At 44.6% G+C, this 12,324-nt stretch overlaps 1 protein-coding gene across 1 annotated transcript in view; it reads right to left on the reverse strand.

Moving 5' to 3' along the window:
- Nucleotides 1-12,324, reverse strand: part of LOC139755520 (uncharacterized) — a 135,742-nt gene that overhangs the window by 48,727 nt on the left and 74,691 nt on the right. Inside the window, exons 53-64 of the mRNA XM_071673908.1 lie at nt 12,007-12,085; nt 11,654-11,722; nt 10,140-10,237; nt 9,215-9,355; nt 7,037-7,242; nt 6,332-6,468; nt 5,774-5,932; nt 5,415-5,554; nt 3,565-3,727; nt 2,637-2,709; nt 1,319-1,434; nt 950-1,155 (exon numbers count right to left, since the gene is read on the reverse strand). Coding sequence (XP_071530009.1) covers nt 950-1,155; nt 1,319-1,434; nt 2,637-2,709; nt 3,565-3,727; nt 5,415-5,554; nt 5,774-5,932; nt 6,332-6,468; nt 7,037-7,242; nt 9,215-9,355; nt 10,140-10,237; nt 11,654-11,722; nt 12,007-12,085 — 1,587 coding nt within the window. The remainder of the gene's footprint in view (nt 1-949; nt 1,156-1,318; nt 1,435-2,636; nt 2,710-3,564; nt 3,728-5,414; nt 5,555-5,773; nt 5,933-6,331; nt 6,469-7,036; nt 7,243-9,214; nt 9,356-10,139; nt 10,238-11,653; nt 11,723-12,006; nt 12,086-12,324) is intronic.

Raw genomic sequence — 12,324 nt, forward strand, 5'->3', positions numbered from 1 at the left:
TAGACGTAAGTGGAACTATAGCTACAACAGTTGTAACTATAACTACAACTGTCACAAGCGCACAAGTGGGACTCTGGAGGTGAACGACCAACCATACAGGAGAGTCTGTCTGAAGTGTTGCTCTGGAGGGAGATCGCCTATTCCACACACACACACACACACACACACACACATACACACACACATACACACACTGTCCACCTTCAAGGACTTATTCTAATATGTGCGTTCCTCATCCTAGCCTCATTACCTTCTCTTACAATTTCTTTGCTTCCCAACTTTAACTAGTCCAATGCTCTCTCTGTCATGTGGTTGGCGACATTCGCTCCCATCTGCCGCAGCAGGACTTATATCTTCCTTGCGACAGTGAAAAAAAAAGAGAAAAAGAAAAATGTTTTCTTTCCACAAGAACCCAAATTATATCCCGGGAATATCGTGCTCAAGGTGGCTGAGGTCTTCGTCACCCTCAGGTCACAAGCGCCTCTGGAGATGTGGACGTTTATATAACTTTATCTACAGAACACATACCACTTGACTGACAAAATATCACCAAGTTTTGATTACCATTACTCGGAGGAGAGAGACACGCTAAGCTTTCAAGTAACGACGGAAAGCTTTAGCTGGTGATATCACAAGACGTTTCAGAGGAGGAGGGGAAAATTACGATCCCCCTCCCTCACCAGTATACGCTCCTGGTGTATCCTGGGCCGTCATATGCAACGTCATGTGAGCGATGCGAGACACTGAATCATACCTAATTCTGACTATCAAAATGATCCCGTTGTTTTGGTCTGGTTATTACGAGAGTCTCCCTCTACCAGCGAGCGACTCGGTTAGCTGTTCACGGCAGCACAACCAAGACGAGCTACACCACTGGTGTGGTGATGATCCACCACACAAAACTACACTGCCCTGCCCTTGAAAATGATTCCTACCGCTACGTACTTACCTTAGGAGGACTTAGTGGTTTGTCTGGCTCAACGGGCAGTACACTCCAGATGACGTTGTCGCGAGAGGTTTCTACGGTGAAGGCAGTGACCCTCTCCTTGGTGATGGGATTGCCAGCCACCTCCACACCGTACACGGGCAGCACCTCGCCCAGGTCCACTTGTATGAACTGGTTCTTGTCACTGATCCGCGGTGCCCAGCTCCCAGCTGTGGGACACGAGGGGAAACATATTCTCAAACTCCAGTTACAGAGAAGGAAAGGAGAAAAACTTCTCTCATATATTGACGACTTCCTAAATAACTGTGCCAGTTTATCAAAATGTTATCAGCGATTTGATGAAGTGTAAAGTAGAAGACATTCTTTACTTACTGGTAAGGCTATCATCATCTGAGTAAAGACGTGCGCTGGACGGTCCATAGAGGGAGTTGCGGGCGGGGGTGGAGGAGAAGGCGCTGTCCTCCACCTCGTCTAACAACTTGATGTATCTGGTGGATGAACAACAGGAGATGGATCACTTTGGTCACAGGGAAACGAGACGTTTTTATCTATAATTACCACCAAATATTCTACCACAGTTAGTTGGTATTTCGCACAGCCTTCACTAAGGTGGTACGTGAGAGGCTAGCTGGCAGCAGATGCGGCCACACTGAGCGGGAGTTGCATCAGTGTGCAGGAGGGAACTGTGGTGGTGAGGAGCCATACCATGTGAGACTGAGGGAACCATGTATCACTGTCATCGACATCTGCGGCCATAACCCACCCCAGTCAACGACAACACAACAGAATGAAGAAATTATCCTGAGGTCAAGAGTTGATCGACCTGACCTACAGAAGTGGAGAGGTTATGGAAGGAGAAGACGAGGGAAGGAACAGAATTCCATCGCCTCGCTGCCCGAGGCAACACAAGGGTCAGCCCTTGTGGTATAGACACACACACCTATCATCACTACATGCTTCCTGCAACAGTTTTGTGGTCACTGACAGTTAATACACACGGAGGCGTGAGGGGTGACCCTGTAATCACTCACGTAACTTATAATTAATGAGTTTGTCGTGAATGTCTGTGGGGTCGATCTAGCAATATCATGAGCACTGTGTTACACATTTCATCATGCGACACACCTGCAGGTGGCCCGTCTGAGTCTCTGTACTTGTGACTGTGTGAAGCTTCAGTGAGTCGAACATTGAGATACAACAACTGATCAGAGTGAATGTACGTGCGGTCGACAAGACAACTGGAACAATGTGGTAATGACGGACGTACTGGTATGAACAATAATGCTTCGTGTGACATAGATATCACTACGAATGATGTGGATGTATAGTGAACGAGTGAAAAGATTCATTGTATAAAATCATCGAACCTACGTTCTGGTCATCAGTATATATCCTTGTATGTGTCGGGATAATGAAAGCACATTCTCAGTACGTAAGAAGAGCAACACAACGAGGAAATAACGAATCATTCAGTGACCAGAATGAAGTAAATGACGGCCTGGTTAAATAAGAAAACCTATCGGGAAAGAAGGAAATGTATGATTCTTCCCTCGTTGTCATTACTGAGATAGAGAGAAGCAGATGAGTGGCAGTGCTCAGGATCCAACAAGTGAGGGCGAGACATCACGAGGAGGGTTGGATTACATACGGTTAAGGTGGCACACACATACACATACAGGAGTCCACTTACTCGTCTGGATCACACACAGGAGGTGGAGTGATGAAGACGGGGATGATCGTTGTGGTCACCGTCGTCGTCGTTTCTGTAACGAACAAGACACAAGATAACGTTACACTCTCTCTCCACACACACACACACACACACACACACACACACAAACAAAATATGGCAAATTAATCTAGACGTCATATTATGATATATGATTCTGACTGACTGACAGACTGAGTCTCTGGGTCTTGTAGGTTATATATAAGGAAAGACATGCTGGTGTAGGGAGACACTTTCCCAAACATCATCATCTTCCAATACCATGACCACACGACACTCAACAACCAGTGACGTGTTTGGAGAGAGACTCTGAAGAATTATGTCTCTTGAGTGACTTTAATGTTGGTGACTCTGTAGTGCCAGGAAGGAGAAGGAGAGTGTGAGGGAAAATACACAAACGGCCTCAGTAAGTGAGCTAACGAGAGTACACAAGGGAGACAAGAAAGAGGGAAGCAAGAAGAGTAAAAGAATATTAGAAGAAAATATAGGAAAAGTGAGAGAAGGCCACTCTGTGTGTGTGTGTGTGTGTGTGTGTGTGTGTGTGTGTACAGTCAAGCATGAGTCATTAAAGAGAATTTGATGATTTCTTAAACTTGTGCATCATACGGGAATTCTCATCACAAATGTGAGGAGAGGAATGTACCATTAAAAGATATTGTATCTTGAGTAAGATAAGAGAGAGAGTAGATAGTAATCTTCATCTTGTATCTTGAGTAAGATAAGAGAGAGAGAGTAGATGGCAATCTTCGTCTTGTATCTTGAGTAAGATAAGAGAGAGAGTAGATAGTAATCTTCATATTGTATCTTGAGTAAGATAAGAGAGAGAGAGAGTAGATAGTAATCTTGATTACGGTTATCACAGACATAAGGTAACGGTCATCTTCCTCACCACAGGAGCAGTAATATCTGATCTTGTAGTCAAGACAGCTGCCACGATCTTGGTTCGCGTTGACGCAGCGGAAGCCGTACCGCACGTCGCAGGTGGTGCCTTTATCTGCAGCTGTGTTCAGGCCAGAGGCGGCCTCCACACACTCAATATCTGCCAGCTGACCCTGAGAGTACATTAGGAAAGAAGATCATCAGTAAGACAGGACGCGACCACGTCTTTGTACAATGGACTGAAGCTTTCAATAGAAGGGGACTGCTCTCCTGTGTTATGTGTGACATCTGACACTGGGTGATGTTACTGTACACATGGAGGGTCTACAGTACACATGGTGGGTCTACAGTACACATGGTGGGCCTACAGTACACATGGTGGGCCTACTGTACACATGGTGGGTCTACAGTACACAGAGTGGGGATACAGTACACAGGGTGGGGATACAGTACCAGGGTGGGCTCACTTTAATACTTGACCAGCTTGCCCTTACACCGCAATGTTGGTTCACTTTCCTTCCTCCATAGGTATTACTTTGGTTTTTGCTCCCGAGAGCTGGCTGCTTGTGTGCCCCCCCTACCACTAGCTAGACCACGCAACACTCGCAATACTGCTCTCTGTCATAACACTACAATAACCCGTAATATACACACTATGAAGGTAGGAGGTAGTCCCATACCTCACCATATGGGACGGAGCATGGCTGCCTACCCACAGATAGAAGGATTACAGCCTAACGCTTGGCCAAGTGTGGTCATCTCACCTCACCTCTGTTGTCACGACCATAAACAATGGTCACAGAAGATTCCGTGCTGTGGAGGAAGTGTGAGGTTCATCATAAAAGCCTCATATTATAGCAACAAATCGTTCTTCATTTCGATTATTCTTTTTTCTGGTGTATCTTTTCTGCAACTCTCGGACATAATCTTATGAAAGACTATGGATCGAACAGCCTTAGACAAGTTGTGAAGTCATTAACAACACGTTCTGTCTGAGAGATTCGTACAACACGCTGGGGTTTTCCTTATTGTGCTTATTTGTAGGCTCAAACTACCAATTGCCTCGTTAGGGAGGGGCGAGGTTAGTATTCGTATGATTACCGTGGAACAAATATATCTTAATGTTTGTCTATCGTCATCTGTTTATAATGATCTATGTGTACAATATAGGGAAGGAGTTCTGCACCTCGAGAGCCCACCAACCTCTCCAGTTTTCCTGACAGTCACACATATTCTTTTGAATTTATTGTGTTGTTTGTATTCATTATTATATTACCCATCTTATTCTATTCGCCTACGGGTCTAATACCGTAAAAAAATAGTTCTTTACATCTTTTTTGTTTTTGACTAATATTCTTTGCATCTATTAAAGAATTTTCTACTGTCGCCTCTGTTGATATGATTTGGAAACTCGGAATTATAAACAAGTGTCGACCCTAGTCTTTGATCTTCTGATGGGCAAGTTCGTAGCATCTAGTAACTTAATCCTATAACTCAACACTCTTACGTCAGGTACCATCTCTGCTGCTCTGTTTCTCCTGAGTGTGGTGAAGGCTTAGAGATGCATGATCAGTGTTGGGTCTACTAAAACTTGCCGATGATTTAAGACATTTTGTTTTTACTATTGTATTTACGCGCCGTTTCCCGCGTTAAGGAAGTAGAGCTTCGCGTAAGAGGACTTACTCATCTCAGGGTGTGCTTTCCGCTCCAGACAGATGCCTTAAGACAGGACAGAGACTACGATACTGCAAGACCGAGAACAGAGAACATACAGGAGAGGGTCGGTCATACAGGCAGGACGCGGCTGTGTGTGTGTGTGTGTGTGTGTGTGTGTGTGTGTGTGTGTGTGGAAAGACTGACCTCCAGGCAGAATTGGTGGTCGTCCCGCAGCTGCTGGAGAGTCTTGTACTCAGTGTCACCGTCAGCCTGCCAGGGTTTGACGTTGTTGATCCAGGGCGACCAGGCATCACACGGAACCAAGGTGGTGGTGGTTCCCATAACTGGACCGTGATAAAGAGCATCAGTTCCACACAATCCTCCATGGAATTTAGTAATGAATAATAACATATGACCAGTTCTAAATGTATCAATGTGAAGGTTTCCCTTAGGTTCTCTCTCTCTCTTTCTCTCAGGCATTTTCCATTCTGTTATGAACTAGTTTATGTTATTTCCAATGAACAGCGGCAGGTGCGTGTCCTTTGAAACCCGCATTAGCATACCAGTAACTTTGGGCGTGGCGGGTGTGGTCTCGTCACAAGCGCAGAAGAAGGATATCTCATAGTTGTGACAGTCTTTATCATTGTCCAGATGGAGGCACTTGAGGCCTTCCTCAGCGTCGCATGTTATCGTCTGTCCGAAGTTGGCGGCCGAGATCTTGGCTGTGGGAAGGAGGAGGTGGGTGTGAGGAAGCCAGTCACCTAACCTACCCAGCAGTAACGTTGCACAGAGAAAGCCAAGTGGAGCCTGATCACATCACAGGAAAACCGTCAAAGGAACGAAACAGAATCGTATACCACGACCGTAAGTAGTGAAATGCTCAGTAACTCGAAATACGTTATAGTCATGATATACATCACTCATCACACAAGAACCTCAAGAGTTTGGTGATGTCTTCACAAGTAGAACCATAAGGTCGACCCAGCATCACAAGTAGAACCATAAGGTCGACCCAGCATCACAAGTAGAACCATAGGGTCGACCCAGCATCACAAGTAGAACCATAGGGTCGACCCAGCATCACAAGTAGAACCATAGGGTCGACCCAGCATTCAACTTACTAGTGATCTCCCGGCACGACGCGTTCACCGGAGTGTCACACACAAATTCTTTGCGGCCACGCAGCATGTCCATCGTCAGCACCACACCCTGGCTGTCCCTCTCCTCTGGTTTGTAGTAAGGCGACCAGTTGTTACACCTGCCAGTGTTCACCAGTGATGTAGAACGTACTAAACATTAAGCAAACATGAACATATCAATCTGAAAAAAGGGTATCAATCATCATCATCATTATCAATACTTGATGAAATAATGATGAGGTTTATATGGTTACAGCCACGAGGATATCCTGTACACCTTCGTGTGCTGTAATCTCTCGTGTATCCCAGTTACAGCATGTGTATGATACAGGGAAACCATCACTTTGACACCAAAGACATGACACCTCTGTGGTGTGTTAACTAGATAACTTCATGAAAGGAAAGGCGAGGTATCATTTATCCAATGTAATGTATAAACATCTAGTAATGTATAAATCCTCATGACCATCGTAAAATATCCTCTTCATCACATATGGACCACATCCAGGGACCTCACCAGCCCTACGACAGCATCCACTGCTAACGTTGAAATTACGAACCGAATACTGCGTACGGCCTGGAGTTAGGATCGTGCCTAGATAATGACAAAGACGCATCGCTAGATGCCGCCAGATGAGGATTAATGGAACACACAAGTTGACGGAAGGGAAATCGAAACCGACGTACCTCAGTAAGTTTCCGATCTGATCGTAGGGGTCAATAGTCGTATACGGTCTGGGTGTGTCCTTTATGGTGGGAAGTTGACTGGTAAAGAAGGGGTCTTCCGTGGCTTCAGACGAGGGCTCCACACAGCCATCCAGTCGGCTGCATAGCATGTTGTTGTTCTGACACATGCATCGCTCACATGGCGACACGTTATACCACACTCCAGCCTGCAACACGTGCACACCACATCACGACTCACATATGCCGACGTAAACACTCCACACATGGGGGCCAGATCTGCGTCAGCCTCACCGCTCACTGAGGTACATAACTTTGTACATTGTGGACGTGGAATCCTGCATCATCTGATCCTTGAGGCAGACTAAGGTAGCTACACTGATACCTGATATTGTCACACTGATACCTGATATTGTCACTCTGATACCTGATGTTGTCACTGATACCTGATAGTGCCACAGATACCTGATATTGTCACATCAATACCTGATATTGTCACACTGACACCTGATATTGTCACACTGATACCTGATATTGTCACTGATACCTGATAGTGCCACAGATACCTGATATTGTCACATCAATACCTGATATTGTCACACTGACACCTGATATTGTCACACTGATACCTGATATTGTCACTGATACCTGATAGTGCCACAGATACCTGATATTGTCACATCAATACCTGATATTGTCACACTGACACCTGATATTGTCACACTGATACCTGATATTGTCACCGATACCTGATAGTGCCACAGATACCTGATATTGTCACATTAATACCTGATATTGTCACACTTACACCTGATATTGTCACACTAATACCTGATAGTCACACTGATACCTGATATTGTCACACTGACACCTGATATTGTCACACTAATACCTGATAGTCACACTGATACCTGATATTGTCACACTGACACCTGATATTGTCACACTAATACCTGATAGTCACACTGATACCTGATACTGTCACACTGACACCTGATATTGTCACACTGATACCTGATATTGTCACACTGACACCTGATATTGTCACACTGATACCTGATATTGTCACACTAATACCTGATATTGTCACACTCATACCTGATATTGCCACACTGATACCTGATATTGTCACACTAATACCTGATATTATCACACTGATACCTGATATTGCCACACTGATACCTGATATTGCCACACTGATACCTGATATTGTCACACTTATACCTGACATTACCATACTGATACCTGATAGTCACATTGACGCCTGATATTGTCACACTGATACCTAATATTGTCACACTAATACCTGATACTGCCACACCGATATGTGTTATTGTCACACTTATACCTGATATTGTCACACTGATACCTGATATTGTCACACTTATACCTGATATTATCACACTGATACCTGATATTGTCACACTTATACCTGATATTATCACACTGATACCTGATAGTCACATTGATGCCTGATATTGTCACACTGATACCTGATATTGTCACAGTGATACCTGATATTGTACCATACTTAATGTTGGCCACTCAGCGATGCCCCTGCTGCTCTGGGGCGGCCATCTGCCTCACTAGGACCATACCTGTCATTGTAATGGCAACAGACAAAAGACTTACGTCTCTTTCATACCATCTGATTTGATGTGTTGTCGTGACAGGAAGGCAATTGGGATTTTCCAGTCTCATTTACATGTGAGGTCTGTCAGCCACCCCAGCTGTGACAAGGTACTAATGTCACCACTAGTAATTACAGACAATAGTAAGTTTCTCATTTAAGATAATATGATTCCAATATAACTTACCCACTTGGGCAACGCTCTGTACCGGTGGCGGAAAACTTAACATGAGAAACTTGGCAATAACAGATGTGTTACACTTCATCCCATCATCAAATGTCGTTATGTTCAAAAATATCAAATTAAAAGAAAATAAAATACTAGAAAATGCAGTTTCAGAGCTAATTGCAAAGTATGAAAGAAAAAAAAACACTCTCCAATTGCATTACTAGTCAACTGATACAATGTAAAGATCATCCATATATCAATGTCGCATTACAGATGATAAAATTCCTGTACGTAAGTGTAGACAGACGTGGAGGCAGAAGCAGCCACTGAACTGACACCTTCCTCAAAGTTGGATCTCAAGTGTCAACACGACGAGACATACCGGTATGGCCTGCTGGTTGTTGAGGCGACAGTTACAGTCTGCCACGGTGACACATCTCTGCTGATCGATCATAAAGAAGCCAGGTGGGCAGGTGGTCCTCTTGCTCTTCTCCACACAGCCGGGGGCGCAGTCTTCATCTGACTGTGGGCAAGGAGAGGCAAGGGCGTGAGGACAGACGGGAGGAGACGAAGGGTAGTGGTGGTGCTGGTGGTCATAACACATCACAAGGTCGTCACTATAGTGTCCACTGGTCAATATATCATGATGTCCAACACCACCTCCCTCACCTCCCTAAAGAGAGAGAGAGAGCGACTCATCTCATTAAGTCGAGTGTTATCAGCGTATTCACCAGGCAATGACCATACGTACTCACCAGGCAATGACCATACGTACTCACCAGGCAATGACCCTACGTACTCACCAGGCAATGACCCTACGTACTCACCAGGCAATGACCATACGTACTCACCAGGCAATGACCCTACGTACTCACCAGGCAATGGCCCTACGTACTCACCAGGCAATGACCCTTCGTACTCACCAGGCAATGACCCTTCGTACTCACCAGGCAATGACCCTACGTACTCACCAGGCAATGACCCTACGTACTCACCAGGCAATGACCCTACGTACTCACCAAGCAATGACCCTACGTACTCACCAGGCAATGACCCTACGTACTCACCAGGCAATGACCCTACGTACTCACCAGGCAATGACCCTACGTACTCACCAGGCAATGACCCTACGTACTCACCAGGCAATGACCCTACGTACTCACCAGGCAATGGCCATACGTACTCACCAGGCAGTGACCCTACGTACTCACCAGGCAATGACCCTACGTACTCACCAGGCAATGACCCTACGTACTCACCAGGCAATGACCCTACGTACTCACCAGGCAATGACCCTACGTACTCACCAGGCAATGACCATGTTGCTTGAGGACAGACGAGTGGTACAGACAGATCCGGTCACAGGGCATGGCACACTGCTCATACCTCGAGGACGGCGGACATCCTGCAAGACGGATCCTTTAGTAACATCAAGCTTGGGTAACATAACGTGGTAAGTAACATCAAGCTTGGGTAACATAACGTGGTTAGTAACATCAAGCTTGGGTAACATAACGTGGTTAGTAACATCAAGCTTGGGTAACATAACGTGGTTAGTAACATCAAGCTTGGGTAACATAACGTGGTTAGTAACATCAAGCTTGGGTAACATAAAGTGGTTAGTAACATCAAGCTTGGGTAACATAACGTGGTTAGTAACATCAAGCTTGGGTAACATAACGTGGTTAGTAACATCAAGCTTGGGTAACATAACGTGGTTAGTAACATCAAGCTTGGGTAACATAACGTGATGATGAACAATATGTGGCTTGGGTAACATACATAACAAGCAATATTCATTGTAATTATAGCGTTATACTGTTATCTGCTTACGTGAACTGTATGAGAAAACATTGTTCTGATTATGGGTATGTATGTATGGCAATCCACTAAGTTATTCCGTTTTGTACTTAAGAGTTACTAAGTTACTCCGTGTTGTACTTAAGAAGTCGAGATCGGATCATGTGTTCCATTAATGGTTCTGGTATCAGCCCATAACATATCCTCACACGGTAACCTAACATACCTCCTTAATCCTCGTAGTATTGTCCAGTCATATTTAAGTTTCCAGTCCTCTGTTCATCTCATATATTTTTCCCGATCTTTTCAAACTGTTTTTATTTTTTTTTTTCATTCACTTCATTCACAGGATTTAGCTGTAGATGGAACATGAATTCGTCCTGTGTCACATTAAGGCACAAAGCCAGTGACCTTCAAAATCATATGATGCCAAAAAAAAAGAAAAGAAAAACTGCATAGAGAACTGATATGCAAGTGTTCCCCACATTTCTCTCTGTCCTCAACATGTTATGATATGTCCATCTACATCACTTGGAAAATGATCAGTAGACTTGAACACACATGTTGGATAACATATGTCATCAATCTACAACCAACTGTACCCGGTAATCAAGTGAGTGGTTGTGTTATGATCGTTTGTTTATGTCATCAATCTACAACCAACTGTACCCCGGTCATCAAACGAGTGGCTGTGTTATGATCGTTTGTATATGTCATCAATCTACAACCAACTGTACCCCGGTAGTCAAACGAGTGGCTGTGTTATGATCATTTGTATATGTCATCAATCTACAACCAACTGTACCCCGGTCATCAAGCGAGTGGTTATGTTATGATCGTTTGTTTATGTCATCAATCTACAACCAACTGTACCCCGGTCATCAAGCGAGTGGCTGTGTTATGATCGTTTGTTTATGTCATCAATCTACAACCAACTGTACCCCGGTCATCAAGCGAGTGGCTGTGTTATGATCGAATTACAAGCAGAACATGGATGGGTACCCGCTGGACCCAGACTTACTGTCATCCAACATGGGCATGGTTGTGGTCACATTGGTGAGGGTGTCGTAACGCTGCGTGGTCGAGACCTCTGTCACGAAAGAAATGAAGACAATGTATATATATATAATGTATATAACGTGAAGAATATATAATGTATATAACGTGAAGAATATATAACTTATATAACGTGAAGAATATATGATGTATATAACGTGAAGAACATGATTTCATCATTCATTTATCATCATATTATGAAAACTTATCACCACTGTAGTTCCTGTGATCGCTCGCCAGACACCCGGGTACACCACCCTCACCGTGTGTACTGCACTTGTGGTACACAGACCGTGGTGCCTCATGCCATGTACTTACCCGTGGTCGACTCTGTGAACTCCACTTCGTCCTGGTCAGTTTCCTCGCCACATTCACAGTAGAAGCGCACTTCGTAGTCCTGTGAAGGGGACACAAGGAAATGCATCTTTTAACCTCCTCATACCCACCATATTATTTATCCTCCATCGGCTAAACTTAATCATTGAACGAAGGTAAAGAGTGACGGAAGTAGAGGCCTTCGACCATGAAACGAGTCGATGTAAATACAGTATGACGTCATACGTTACTCTGCCTCATCTCTCAAGCTCACGGCTACCAGCTGGGTCAGTGTGGCCTCCCTATACTGAGTCCTTGACT

The sequence above is a fragment of the Panulirus ornatus genome, chromosome 19, assembly GCF_036320965.1.
Source record: "Panulirus ornatus isolate Po-2019 chromosome 19, ASM3632096v1, whole genome shotgun sequence".
Classification (NCBI taxonomy): domain Eukaryota; kingdom Metazoa; phylum Arthropoda; class Malacostraca; order Decapoda; family Palinuridae; genus Panulirus; species Panulirus ornatus.